This window comes from Cyclopterus lumpus, chromosome 10, assembly GCF_009769545.1.
Source record: "Cyclopterus lumpus isolate fCycLum1 chromosome 10, fCycLum1.pri, whole genome shotgun sequence".
In the NCBI taxonomy this organism is placed as follows: Eukaryota; Metazoa; Chordata; class Actinopteri; order Perciformes; family Cyclopteridae; genus Cyclopterus; species Cyclopterus lumpus.
The window spans coordinates 4,487,675-4,502,802 of record NC_046975.1 but is presented as its reverse complement, the minus strand read 5'-3'; the positions used below and the strand labels follow the sequence as shown (position 1 = coordinate 4,502,802).

General features: G+C 43.7%; 1 protein-coding gene across 1 annotated transcript; it reads right to left on the bottom strand.

The window, feature by feature from the left end:
* Window positions 1–689: 689 nt before the first annotated feature.
* Window positions 690–3,678, bottom strand: LOC117737906. Its single transcript, XM_034544151.1, has 5 exons — window positions 3,472–3,678; window positions 2,951–3,078; window positions 2,602–2,646; window positions 1,431–1,470; window positions 690–1,033 (listed from the first exon to the last, which is right to left on the bottom strand). Exons 1-5 carry the CDS (start codon window positions 3,671–3,673, stop codon window positions 690–692), a joined length of 759 nt encoding a protein of 252 aa, XP_034400042.1. The 5' UTR covers window positions 3,674–3,678.
* Between the last annotated feature and the right edge of the window lie 11,450 nt (window positions 3,679–15,128).

Here is a 15,128-nt window from a genome sequence, read left to right as displayed (position 1 = left end):
TTAGGAGCCACGGGCACTGTGTCAGACATGGATTTGGTTTAATGTGTCACGAATGGCTTCATTTTATTCCCGGTTCTCTGAAAAAGTTGGGAGTCTTCTCAGAAAATTGAAATATTGAAAGGCGTAAACTCGCCACATCCAACCTATGAATAATGAAGAGGAGCGGCTCGGAGTGCTGTGTTATATTAAATGGACTGGGTTTTGGAATTCAATTACGAACCTGAGCCGGCCCTGGAAATGTATAGAGCAAACAATGACGCTACGGTGTATGTGTCATTAATCTGAGGAAGAAAATCCGGATGCATGTGGTTAATTTTGACGAGATTAGAGTTTGACATTTGTGTGTTTTTGTTTTGTTTTTTACATCAAAAGCAATTCTCAGCCCTGCTAGCGGGCATGGCTCTATGGATGGTGCCGAGGGTCCGTCTCTCCACCACTTTGGACCTCACTAAAATAAAAACAACTGGATGTGTTGCTGTTAATAAACCTGTTCCAGAGATTCATTGTGTCCTATTGCATTAGCTGACTTTTCCTCCATTTCCCCTTCACTTGTCCAGTGAAATATGTATCTCATATGTCTCTGGTTACCAGAAAAAAGCCCTCATGCAAGAAACATTTCATGTTATCACCCAGACAGCCCAGTAGTTTCCCTGTGTTTCCTCTGTTTCCGTCCTTTTGTCTCCTGTGTGTCAGTCTGTCTGTGGGTAAGGAGGCGTGGCCATCTCCTCCTTTTTCTCCTGGGCGGTGGAGGCGTGGCCATCTCCTCCTTTTTCTCCTGGGCGGTGGAGGCGTGGCCATCTCCTCCTCCCTGTCCTGGGCGGTGGAGGCGTGGCCATCTCCTCCTCCCTCTCCTGGGCGGTGGAGGCGTGGCCATCTCCTCCTCCCTCTCCTGGGCGGTGGAGGCGTGGCCATCTCCTCCTCCCTCTCCTGGGCGGTCGAGGCGTGGCCATCTCCTCCTCCCTCTCCTGGGCCGTGGAGGCGTGGCCATCTCCTCCTCCCTCTCCTGGGCGGTGGTTCAGCTGGCACCAATCTTCTATCAAGACACACTGTGCAGCATATCCACCCTGGTCTTCCTGCCATTCATCCACAGATGGTTTCGTCGCCATAGCTACCTATTCCGGCTTTTGTCTTACTGGTTAGCGCTTGACTCTGTACCTGCTCACGTTGAACCCTTTTTTTCCCGAGTTTTGGATCACCTACCTGCCAGCTGCCTCCACTTCCTGCTTACCTGCCTGCTCACTCTGCGACATCATTGCTCGCTCTCCTCGCTCCCTCGAGGACTTCCAGTCGCAATCCCAGCCAGGTCCGACGCTGAGCAACCCTGCCCTGTCCACCTTTTTTTGGGATATTATTAATAAATCCTTTTTTTAACAAGCTGTGTTTAGCCGTGTTTAGTGCGTGCTGCTTTTGGGTCCACGTTTTTGACGTACCAAATGAGTCGCTGGAAGGTGGCGGGGCCGGCAGATGGGTCTGAAATAATAAAACACAGGTGGTCGCCGTTTATGTCCCATTTACTTTGTTGCCGAAACATAACAAAGTATTTTGGATATGTTATGTTTTGTTTCAATTTGGCAGTCATTTTAAAAAAGGTCGCTCGATCCGAGGATCGGGAGTCCTTTTTGATGGCCTCCCAGTCTCGTATTTAAATGGAGCACCTGTTAAAGCCAATGTTAAACGCAAATCATGCCGGGACAAAAACTGCATTCGGATCTTTATTTGACATCAAATAAATCCGTGATGGATTGTCTTGAGGTCCGACTTGTCTGCGTAACATGACACGTCGCCTCATTACCCTCACAGAGTGAGAGTGATTGACGGGGAGAGACTAAGCGTCTTTGCTTATTGCTCGGTAATAAGTCATGGAGGAATGCAGTTATTATTTACACATGCCAAAAATATTATTCATCATGCCAGGCTTCGTGAAGCTCCTCTACTTACTTACTTTTTGCTGCAACCAAATCCCCACTACATCTATATGATAACTGGATGTCAGAGCAGAGCTCATTTCAAAAGGGCCAATTTTGTCACTCAGGGGTTAAAATACATATTTTTCTAATGTTTTATAGTGTTAAAATTCAAAGGCCCGAGAGAGCGGCTGCATGTGGATGTCAGGCACCGCTACCGTGGATTATGTGTTGCGTGTGTTTTCTTTGAGTTGCTCTTGCTCGGCCATTTTTTTTTTAATTAATTTTTTAGTTCAGCTCTGAGCGGGTACAGTTCAGTTTTAGGATCATGTTTCATCCCATCAGTCACAACTCACAATCCAGCTAATATCAGTGATGGCCATCTTAAAAAAAACTAAAAACATTATGTGATTTCAGATCAGTTAAGCTATAGAAACCGGAGGAGAGAGAACAGATTGGAAATGGATGTGTACAGGGGGCGACTGTGGGTCAGTGGTTAGCAGGCCCGTCTTTCAATCAGGGGCTTGGTGGTTCAATCCCCGCCCTGGTTGATGTGTCCTTGAGCAAGACAATTAACCCTGCATTGCTCCCCGTAGCTGTGTCTACGGTGTATAATGTAAAGAGTCTTTGAGTATCTTAAAAAGCGCTATATGAATTAAACGATTATAATTCAAATGCAGATGAGGATTTCTGTTACTTTTGTTGCCTTGCTTCTCTTTGTCTTCGTCGCTCTCAATGTTGCCTGTCAGGTAAAGACAAAAAAGAGACTTGAATGAAACTAAAGAGTTAAGATGTGATGCAAGTTGGACAAATACAATAGTGAATGTCATTTTGGAATGAAACGGACTGAAGTGCCCCTGTGTGTAATGGAGCTTGATAATATTTAATAAGCCATTGCTCGAGCTCGCTCGATGGAACACATATTTACATTCAATAACAAGTATACAGTGGAGACACATTCAACAATTACCTCTTTAGAGTTTATATCTTGATGAAGATGCTTATTAAAAATGTGGTACTCAATGTGTGTGTGTGTGTGTGTTTACCGTAGACTGTATATAGGAAGTGGACGTAGTCACCGTGACCTCACCCATTGGTTTGTAGACCAAGAGTTCTGCATTTAGGCTGTCGCCATCTTGTTTTTTCGCAGCCAGCGTGACACTAGAGGGTGGAGCTAAGTACATTTTAAGTCACCATGAACTGAACACACACTGAAAGATTTAAACGATTGAAAGACAATAAAAAAGACAACTGTCAGACCGGACAATGCTACTGACATGTCAATCACAAGGTAGCCCCGCCTTAAAGCGTACCCTGCTTTATGGTCCGTCTGACTCTAAATGGACCATCGTTTACTAAATGAACATCACGCTATACTGAAGAAGACTTGAAGCTAGAGATTGAGACCATAAACTCATGTTTACAATGTTTACTGAGGGAATAAATCAAGAGAGAAGCAGAGTCTTTTTCTCATAGACTTCTATACAACCTGAATTGTTTTCGCCAGCCACCCCCTGTTGGTCAGTAGAGAAGATGCCCATTCAAGGCACTTCTGCATTGGCTTCACCTTTTAGAGTGGAGGTTCTTCTGGTCAGAAGAGAGCTGTCTCTCTCGCTGTCTTCAGGTCTGCCACGCCCTCTCTCAGGGCCTGATCCCTCACACCATATCTGATCCCTGGACCAGTGTTCCCCTCTTGGTCCCCTGTTCCATCTGTTGTTGTAGAGTTTATCTATATGAACTGGTGAAACTGTCTTGTCTCCATAGCGCATTGGCAGAGCTCTGGTAATACTTGATCCTTTGTTTGCTTTGGTGCCTTTTATTAAGGAAGTCTTTATTTGGAAGACTTGTATTGCCTTTTTGTTTGATTCAGTTAGATACTTTTCATTTTCTAGTTATTTAAGGTTATTTTTGTTGTTTATTTTGGCTTTGGAGACCCTTACACCTTGTTTGTTTCTGAAATATTCTTTTTTTTCGACATAATTCATTTTCATATAAATAAATGTCATTCTTTACTTTTCTTGCTATGTTGGTCCCCTCTTTTTTTGGCAGATATTGAGTAAATATTTTATGTTACTCGTTGTGTTCCACAGTTAAAGTTATAATAGTGTGTGTTGGGGTTAGCATCAAATACAATTCCTCAAATGCCCACAAAGAGAATAACTAACGCTACAAAACATTATTTGAAATATAACAGTGACCTCCATCCTTCTAGCCACTATTTAATTCCACTCCTCTCAATATCAGATTACATAAATAAGATGGTTTGATTAAATTAAATGAAAGTTACTGAACCCTACCGAGCAAACAGACTGGGTAACGCACACACACGCAGCAAAAAAAAAAACTTGGTATTCAAAACAGATTGACAAGCGCAAGGCAAGTTTGGAACTTGTTCCATTTCCTTCGCTTGTGGCATCTGCCTCGCTATTCGTTTTATTATATATATATTCTGTTTCAAACTTTTTCACCATGTACCGTTGTGCGTCACCTTCCTCGTGCTGAGTTGAGGGGGTGGTGACGGAGGCGCTGGACGGTTCGACGAGCTAAAGCACCGAGCAACTAGTTGCAGTGTCGTTTACAATTTAATTCATCAAACAACACTCAGATGCACTTCATCTCCACACAGGAACAAAAGGTTGATGTCTTCTCGAGTGTATTTAACACGGAATGATGCCAACAGTAGCTTTTAAAGTAGATAGAATGGTCCGTCGTTTTGGGAAATATGCAGAGTGGCTTCCTTACCCGAAGGTACACTTTCCTTTCCACTCGGACGGGCGACGAGAAAGTGTGTTGCCTCCTGTGTTGGAAGGCGTCGTCAATGCAGGCGAAGAGTCAGTCGGTCAGACAGACAGGCAGGCAGACAGACGGGGACGTAGGCGGGGAAAGGGTTCTTCTGTTCACTCTGCTTGTGGAATTTCTACACGGCGTTCTCATTTTCTCTGACGAGAACACAATTGGCGAGTGGTCCAGACCGGACCTGTTGAGGGAGCAGTCATGTGCAACTAGTCTGCTGTTTGTGCTGGCAATTTGAAGTCATTTTGAGTCTGAATACGTCAATTAATATTGAAAAAAATGGGGATGAATAATGTCGAGAGATTGTCACCACTGGTGCACCACAGAGGAAAAGCAGGACTCGAATGCAACGACCCAGAGACCAGGATCCTTCCTTTAGTCCTTCCTAAACAAAGCTGGTTCCGTACACAGGGAATCCGTCAGAATAGCAGGTAAACAATTTTAGGCAGGCATGAAAAATGAGGTTGGGAAAAAACAGGCAGCGATACCCCCAAAAAAAGGAACATGAAACACGAGGAACTCGCTCGACAGCGAGGACGAAGATGAAGTGGCACAGAGACGGGGGACCACAGGGCTTCAACACTCTGGGGAGGAGTGGGTGATGAGACACAGGTGGTACCCACCACGGACAATCCCACACACAAAGGCAGGAAGGGAGGTGACCTGAAACGAGAGGAGACGAGTAACATAACATTAAAAAAGGAAATACTGACAACTGACAAAGAAGGAAAATGCATCTTAGGAGACGGGGCAGGACACCACCGGCAACATCATCATCACTGAGGCATTTAATTCAATTTAAGACTACGTTTAAAACTTATTATATTAACTTTTTTTCCCCTTTTTCTTTTAAAGGAAGTCATACTCTTCACAGGTTTATCAACAGAGGAAAAGAAGAAACCATGCAAACTCTCACATCTCACTCTTTAGTCTCTACTTTCTGCAGTTTTCAGAAGTGTTTCCATGGCAACAGAAATACAGCAATGACTTTGCTGCCAAGGTGTGTGTGTGTGTGTGTGGTTTGTGTGTGCGTGTATGAAATGTGCCTCTGCATGTAATAAGCAGGGGTGAAAGACTTTCTCGGAGTATAAACACACTCTGCAATATACTGAACAGGATTGAGGATTATTATAATAGGAATATTTTATTTATCTTTTGTAAAAATAATATATATATAATACAAAATTCAGCGTCCACCCGGCCGATGTGCTCCCACAAATGAGGAGCGGCCACAGAAAAGAGAACCACCGGGTGCGGCTCCCTTTCGCTGAGCTGCCCCATGAGTATATGCTGCGTCCTCATTGGGAACAATTGGAGAGAAAAAAGATGCTATGTGGACCGAGGCCCTTCATGTTGAAAGCACACACTTTGAAAAAACAGCCCCTCATATACATAAAAAGATTGACACTCCCTGAGTGAAATCATAACAGTGTATGATGTATCGGACCGTGGAACAGGAGTTGAAAGAGGTCGACCCCGCTTGACTCCGGTGAATCACGATGAGCGATCATAGCCAGTTCCCTTCTCCATCATTTAGAGCAGTCGGCCTTTCATTTTACACTTTTGACCTGTGTGCCCTTTTTTTCTCTTTTTATTTTGCTGACGACACTGGGAATAAAGCTTTTGTATGCATCAGTCAAACTTCTCTTCACAGCTCTCAACTTTTCATCTTTCACGGAGCTTTGATGGGGATATTAAACCGTCAGCATTTCGCATTTACCTCCTACATATTTAATATTCCTCTTTGGAAGGAAGCTCAGGATTTTGTTCAGAGCTCTGATTAAACACCACCGTTAGGGGAAATGAATGACCACACAGCATTTATTTTAAATTAGCATCAGCTACCTGACTAATTGATTCATAGTTATGTAGTAGTCTTGCTGTTATACTTTTTTATATTGTGTATTTTTAAATGGTGTCGGTGGCAAACCGTTTTCATGGGTCCCAGGAGTCTGTGCAGGTTCTGGGCTCACTGGGATTATTATTATTATTCCGCACGAGTCATTTGCCGTTCTGATCAGTTTTATTCCACATGAAATATTATATCTGGGCAAGCTCAACCAACCTTGGTTTTCAACACCACACATTTACTTTCCCCTATGAAATACTATATATTGCAAATGATGTCCGTCAGAAAACACTTGGGAGCGTTGGGCTGTCTCTTTCTCTTTTTTCTGTAAATGTAACAGATGTTGGCCCTTTGGTCAGAACATCTTTCGCATGTTAATCAGTAGGGCAGTCAGTCCTAATTATCTGGGTGGAGCACATTGGCTGCCTGACAACAAAAAAGCCCTTAGCTCAGCGAAACAGAGACGGGCAGCACCAGCAGTGGTGGCAAGGCAGGGCACCTGTGTGTTTTGTGATATTTATTGAGAAGAATACATGCGAATGTATCAAATGACAGAAAATAATAACAATGTAAATATACCTGTTGATTCAATGTGTTTTGACCAGGAGTTTGTTCGTAGACTGAACTGCAGTTAATGAGACACATACACCACATGCTGGAGTCGGTCCGCAGAGCCCTGAAGCTTGCCTGGATATGGTGGGAGGCAGGAGCAGCTCATACCATATCAGTCTGAGGCATAAATGTTGCCTTTAAATGTTGACAATGTTTATTCAAAGGTACCTTTTATGAATTGCAATGTCAAAAGACAGTATGTGTATTGATCACGAAGATCCTAATGTTGGCCCGAGAGCAGACTGGACGCTGCATCGACTCACCATCGCCTCTTGAGGTACAAGACGGGACAGGCGGGGCTAGCTGGTTAGCTTGCTAGCTGGTTAGCTTGCTAGTATCAGTATATCTCTATACTTCAGTTTATCTTTGTAACAAAATGCATAGATATCTCTGTCACAGCATCACAATTGATTCTTCCTCGGGATAAAACTATTGGAGATTCAGTTACACACTCCGGGTAATCATCACTAATGTGTTGTAATAATTTAGTGGAGCCTCAAATGCCCCTGTTGATGTGTTTTATGTTGTCAAAGCAGCATGGAAACAGAAGGGGAGACATGCTGAACATAAATATACCCTTCTGTCCAGCGGACAGACTTATAGAAATTGCTTCAGATGGAAACAGATTGTGATGCTTTATGCTGCAATTCCCTCTCCTGTAGAGTCCAGACACTGGTGGTGTTGCTGGTGCTTGATGAGGTTCATAAAATGATGAAGCTGATGAATCTGATGAAGCTGATGAATCTGATGAAGCTGCGGTGAGACTGGGAGACTAGGCGGTGATGAGGAGGTGGATGGGTGTGTGTAACAGCAACGCAGACATACAAAACAGCTGACATCATGATTGACAACCCCATACAATGCCAGAAAGGTTACTATGTGTGAGGAGTGAGTGGAAGATGTATGAGAAATAGACTACATGCATAAGTATTCAAAAGTAAAGTCTCACACTGAAGCTTGATTTACCCTGTAGGGGCTTGTAGAACTTAGCATAGGACTAGTCTAGGGCCTATCACCTGCTTGCATCGTCTCTACTCTCAGCCACAATCTAATTAATAATACAGTCCACTAATGGGCTATCTATATAAGATGAGTTCTTACAATGACATCATTGACATCAGATAGTTCTCTTTTTGTATCCAAGCAGAATACTTTGAAAGGTTATGATTTTTGGTAATAACCTCTGACAAACAAAACATAATATGCCCCCCTCGAGAAAAAAAAAGCAGCTGCCAAGCAAATTAAACAGTCCTTGGTCACTCAATACTCCAACATTAGTTGAGAGAAATACAATGTAATGAAGTTAGATTGGCTTAATTAGACACGGACCGTGAGCATTGGCCAACAATCTCCACCACTCGGCCAAATGTAATCACACGTCTCTCTAATGAGGGCTCCTACATTTCTTAGTGTGAGAGTCGTCATTATGAAAGAATCAGTAGAGTATATCATTTAGGAGGTAGGGTATTATATATATATATATATATATATGTAATATATATATATATATATATATATATATATATATTACCCCCTCAGCAGCTTGGGTTGTATGTAATATTAACTGCTTGCCAATTTATATATAATTGAGGTTGAGGTCCAAATCTACATAAAATAAAGAGATGTATAAGTTTGTTCGAAGGGACACAAACAATGGTCTAATACATAAGGCAGGTACCATTAAGGACCCAAAGGGTTCACTTCCCCGGAAAACATCAGAGACCAAAAAAGGACGTCTCCGCTGTGATCTTACAGTGTGTCGGAATCATGAACAACCAAGTAGGTCCCGTTGGTGCCCAGCTTTCTAAGTTTTCACACTGTGTTTGGTAGGAGGAGAGCAGTGTTGCAGTTCCAAAATCTGTAGGTGTCTTCTACCAGTATTTTACAGTGGAGTAATACTGAAGTTGAAGACGAGAAGCTGTGCACATTCCACTAGTGACAGGAGTCACTCTGTCGTACTTCTCTGGGCCTCCATCGTTCCTCATGAACTAAATCTAAGGAGGCAGACGGGAGAGACCAAATGTTCCTTGTTGCAGATGATGAAACTAGTGTAATTAAGAAACGGTGCCTTCCCTGCACCAGAGACTCACACTTAATTGACAATGAGATGTCTCTGTCTCCAATTAGCTGCCAGTAGCCTTTTAATCCCTTATTAGATGGTAGCAAGGTGGGAGGGTCGGGAACTGATAGAAGCATAACAACAGAGCCCAGCATGTCCTTAGTATAAAACAGCTGAACACAGAGCTGCATATGTATGGATGGATGGATGGATGTATGTATAGATGTATGGATGGATGGATGCATAGATGTATGTATGGATGGATGGATGTATGGATGTATTTATGTATGTATAGATGGATGTATAGATCTATGTATGTATGGATGGATGTATAGATGTATGTATGGATGGATGTATGTATAGATGTATAGATGTATGTATGGATGTATGTATAGATGTATGTATGGATGGATGTATAGATCTATGTATGGATGGATGTATGTATGTATAGATGGATGGATGTATAGATCTATGTATGTATTGATGTATGTATACATGGATGTATAGATCTATGGATGGATGTATGGATTTATGGATGTATGTATAGATGCTGCAGCTACACTCAAAGACAGTGGGATGTAGTTAAGATCAAAGGGACAGTAGACATAGCTGTGACAAACATCATGGAGAACAACAGTAGCTGGAGGGATGTGCATCAAAGACATCTGAGGTAATGTGAGGAACCTTGTTACTGTACGTACTGCACTAAATTCATGTTTACTTTGTGAATCAAGCAGGAGACCAGCAAGAGAGATGTGTGTGCAGCTTCTCTCCAGTAGCAGCCTTTGTGGTGCATGTGCTGACCAGCCATTTCTGGTGATCTCCGGTCCAGGTCATCGTAGCCACACCTTAAGGAATCCATCATCTTCCCGATGCCCCAATAAATCTCAGCAAGGTTGCGAAAATGGCCGGCACCTTGTTGTGCTAACCCCTGTGGCAACTTATTGTTCAACTGAACACTCCTAATAGGCATTCCAGTCCTGAAACATTGTCTGACCCATGGTGGAGATTTGTACTTTCTTTTCTTAAAGGGGAAAAAAAAGGGTCAAAACAGATGCAGCAGTACCAAAAAGGTAGTCTTTTTTTCTACCCAAAATGCAACTTAATTGCTTTAAGATTTGCTCGTGTTGCCAATAGCTCTTAAATGTTTAGTTAGGACTTTGACTATCTGACACACCTAATGAACCCTCATTAGGTCAAGAGACAGTGCGGAAGTGCCTTAAACTTGCATTCTTTCTAATATCCAGCAGGAGGCAACTCCTTTGATTGCAAAAAGAAGGTTGTATAGAAGTCGATGAGAAAATGACTCTACTTCTCTTGATTTATTCCCTCAGTAAACATTGTAAACATGAGTTTATGGTCTCAGTCTTCTTCAATACAGCATGATGCACATTTAGTAAGTTATGATCCATATAGAGTCAAATTGGCCATAAAGTGTATGCTCTAGGGCATGGCTAACTTGGGATTGACAGGACGCTACCATGGTGCTGTCCGGTCTGGGAGGTCCTTGTGTTCACCTTACTTGTTTTACCTTGACCACAGAATGTTTTCAGTTAGTTAGTTAGTTACCTTTTTGGTCACCTTAAAATGTCTTATTCAGCATTTGGTTGTACTTGGCACAACTCTTTTGAGCAAACGTACCCAGTACGTAATTCAGTTTAAATATTTTTTCCAAAAACGTTTTATAAAAAAAATCAAGCCCATATTTTACTTAAAATGACAACATTTATTTATTATTAGCTGAATATATTGTCTATAATTAATCCAGTTCTGCCTGGACCAGAACTGGGTGTTGTTGAGCTTTCACCTTCTATATATAGATTGTAATTGCTCTTTTATAAGGCGTTTATTAACGTCTATGGTGGGATTATTCTAATCTTCCGTAGAAACCTTACATTTGATATTTCATCCTCTGTGTTGTTTGTGTCTACACTTGTACATGTTTACTCTTTGTACTTGGCAAATCAGTGGAGAGTTTTAGAATATCATTGTACAGTTTACTGCAGGATTGTGTTGCTCTCCACCAATAAAGTTTATAAACTAGTTTCCGTGGCAATGTGGTGCCAACGTGGTTTGATTGGATTAGGCTTGGAACCGACAATTAGACCAGCCAGACTTTGAAAAGATTATCAACACGCCAAATTGTTGCCGCAGTGGTCTCAACGAATGTGTGCTTGGAATGAAACAAATGATTCCTGTGGTAATATTTAACTGCGACAGCAGTGGAGGGAAAACAAGAAAATTGGCAGAAGTAAAAGCAATAACACTTTTTTTTGAGTAAAGCACATTTGCAATTTGTTTTTACTCCATATAAAGCCTTTATTGGAGATTGCAAACAATACTTTAAAACTGCTTTTGTGTTCTCATCTGTCTGTTACAGGCTGGGAATGAAACCGATCCTCTATAAGCCTCACACACACACAGACACAGACACACACACACAGACACGCACACACACACACACACGTCATTTAGCTGACGCTTTTATCCAAAGTGACTTACAATCATGTTACTTTCATACAACGTAGAACAGCTACAGGGAACAACTCAGGGTTAACTGTCTTGCTCAAGGACACGTTGACTAGGGCGGGGATTGAAAGACAGACCAGCTAACCACTGACCCACAGTTTATCTCATTTAAATTCTGCATTCAATTAAATTAGCATTTAATATTGAATGGTTGGTTAACACTCTCAAACCCAACTGTCATCCAGAATTCGTAGCTACACATACAAAAAGTAACGTGCTGTAATTTGTAGGTAACCCACATAATCAATTTGTATGCAATTGACGTAGTCGCGAAGCAGCCCACAACAGCCCACAACAGCCCACAACAGCCCCCAACAGCCCCAACAGCTCACAACAGCCCCAACAGCTCACAACAGCCCACAACAGCCCCAACAGCTCACAACAGCCCCGAACAGCCCACAACAGCCCCAACAGCTCACAACAGCCCCGAACAGCCCCAACAGCTCACAACAGCCCCCAACAGCCCACAACAGCCCCCAACAGCTCACAACAGCCCCCAACAGCCCACAACAGCCCACAACGGCCCACAACAGCTCACAACAGCCCACAACAGCCCCCAACAGCCCCAACAGCTCACAACAGCCCACAACAGCCCCCAACAGCCCCAACAGCTCACAACAGCCCCCAACAGCCCACAACAGCCCCCAACAGCCCACAACAGCCCACAACAGCCCCCAACAGCTCACAACAGCCCCCAACAGCCCACAACGGCCCACAACAGCCCCCAACAGCCCACAACAGCCCACAACAGCCCCCAACAGCTCACAACAGCCCCCAACAGCCCACAACAGCCCACAACGGCCCACAACAGCTCACAACAGCCCACAACAGCCCCCAACAGCCCCAACAGCTCACAACAGCCCACAACAGCCCCCAACAGCCCCAACATCTCACAACAGCCCACAACGGCCCACAACGGCCCACAACGGCCCACAACAGCCCACAACGGCCCACAACGGCCCACAACGGCCCACAACGGCTCACAACAGCCCACAACGGCCCACAACGGCCCACAACATCTCACAACAGCCCACAACGGCCCACAACGGCCCCCAACGGCCCACAACGGCTCACAACAGCCCCCAACAGGCCCAACGGCCCACAACAGCCCACAACAGCTCACAACAGCCCCCATGTGAAACTAGAATGTACTGCGTACAGTAATTGCACAACTAGTGTTGTTGCCACAACTTAACTATGTTTTTTTTTGCCTTTGTAATAGCCACAGGTGTATTATTTGGTAAATCAGAATTTCAGGAAAGTTTATAATTTACTTTCTGAATTACGGAACAATTTATGTTAATGACAGGGGCTCCCTGGACGGAGATTTAATGACATCATGACAGCAGCAGGTGCAGAGCAATGAGCTGCATTAGGTACTAGAGCACATAGTTTTTCTACCGTAACAGATCGTACGATCATAAGAGAGAGTTTACTTATTTTGTGTATGTAGTAATGTTTTATTTGCTACATCAAATAAAGACAAAAGGAAAAGAAGGATACGATCTCATGTTATTCGCGTAAGGAAGGAACTCAATGTGTCTGCAGCTCTTTAGCGGCTTAACAAGAACCACGCCAACGGACCGCCGCTACAGCCTTAGCCTAACAACGTTTTTATAAAAAGACAGGAAATTGTCACCTGTTGTTGGACTTTTGTTGGAATTTTTAAAAAAATGTATTAAGATTAACTTTCCATTACTATCACGAACAATTGTATGAGGATACGTTGCTCAAACACACTTGCCTTGGGACAGATTTAACAAGAGGCCCAAATGAAAGTTGTTGACAAAGGAAGTAGATATTAACTGACATGTAATGTAATGTAACTGGAGGGAGAGAAGGAGAGGCTTTTTAAGGCCGACTCACAGGTCACTCCAAGACAATCTAAGACATTTGCATCCCAACTCGTTGCACACTGGCATTGGTCAGGGTCCTAGTTGTCCCTTTCCAAGGCACTGGGTGGCCCAGCACGTCAAACCATGACTCTCCACTACGTGTGGTTAAAAAAAAACGTAGGTTAGCTGAGGTTTAGCAAAAACATCATGGTTTTAGTTCAAATGTGTACATTGTAAAGTAAAAAAAATAAAATAACGCAAAATATGTTATTTCAAAATAACTCCAGAAATGACTGCCATACAACATCCCACTCAAATTATTTAGTTTGACCCGACATCGAGGAGGTCGCGAAAAAAAGCCTCGGCATCCGACGCTCTGGGAATGAGAACGGGCTGGACCATCACGCTAGAGCTAGAACAGATTGCATGGATACAGAACAGAAGCAGGAGTGATGGTGCTTCAATCCCAGGAGAAGATGCTGTCTGTGAGATATGCGGTGTCACTCTGGTTGTAAAGAGCAAAAGAAGATTCAAACGTTTGATGATCATAACCAAACTCCATGCTGGATATGATGAAACCCTCTGGTAAGCAGGATGCGGTCCCTCCTCGTCAGTGACAGATTGAACCTGCAGCCAGCCGCTCACTGGCTTTTATCTCCATTCTCGGGGGTCCTGTGACGAAAGTGGCCTCAATGTTTTCCCCGGTTGCAGTTGTCTCTTCACCCCCATTCTTCCCTTGTTTCTTGTTCTTGCCTTACCCTCTTTTCCTTCCATCTTCCCACCTGTCTCCTCTCTCTTTATTGTCATTACGCTCTCGTTTGTCTTATCTTTCCCACTTTTCTCCACCGTTTTCACCTCTTTGCTCTCTTCACTTCCACCAACTCCTTTTCCCCTTTCCTCCTTTTTAGAATCCAACTTTTCCTTCTTCTTCCCTCCTTTCCTCCACTTCACCCTTTGTCCGTCCCTTTCCCCTCTCACTTCCCTCTGCAGGAAGTGCATTAAAAACCGGCGTCTGGAAACACACTGACTGTGACATCCTCCTCTACCTCTTCCTTTCCCAGTCGTATCCACTTCATCCCTCTTGTGCCTCTTTCCTCATTCTCAGGCTTTTCTCTCTTCCTCCTTCCAGTCGGGCTTCAGCAGACTTGATCGAACAGCCTGCCGACTCTTTAAACCGGAACATGGCGGAACATGGAGGAACATGGAGGAACATGGAGGAACATGGAGGAACATGGCGGAACATGGAGGAACATGGAGGAACATGGAGGAACATGGCGGAACATGGAGGAACATGGAGGAACATGGAGGAACATGCCGGAACATGGAGGAACATGGAGGAACATGGAGGAACATGGCGGAACATGGAGGAACATGGAGGAACATGGCGGAACATGGAGGAACATGGAGGAACATGGCGAAACATGGCGGAACATGGAGGAACATGGCGGAACATGGAGGAACATGGAGGAACATGGAGGAACATGGAGGAACATGGCGGAACATGGCGGAACATGGAGGGACATGGCGGGACATGGAGGGACATGGAG

What these genes read in the sequence shown, in the direction of transcription:
- LOC117737906 (XM_034544151.1), bottom strand. Translation starts at nt 3,673, where the DNA reads ATGCGCTATGGAGACAAGACAGTTTCACCAGTTCATATAGATAAACTC. An exon ending in AAGAACCTCCACTCTAAAAG is followed by an intron (nt 3,079 to 3,471) that starts GTGAAGCCAATG and finishes AAATGTACTTAG; the next exon opens with CTCCACCCTCTAGTGTCACG. An exon ending in ACCTTCCAGCGACTCATTTG is followed by an intron (nt 1,034 to 1,430) that starts GTACGTCAAAAA and finishes GTGTCTTGATAG; the next exon opens with AAGATTGGTGCCAGCTGAAC.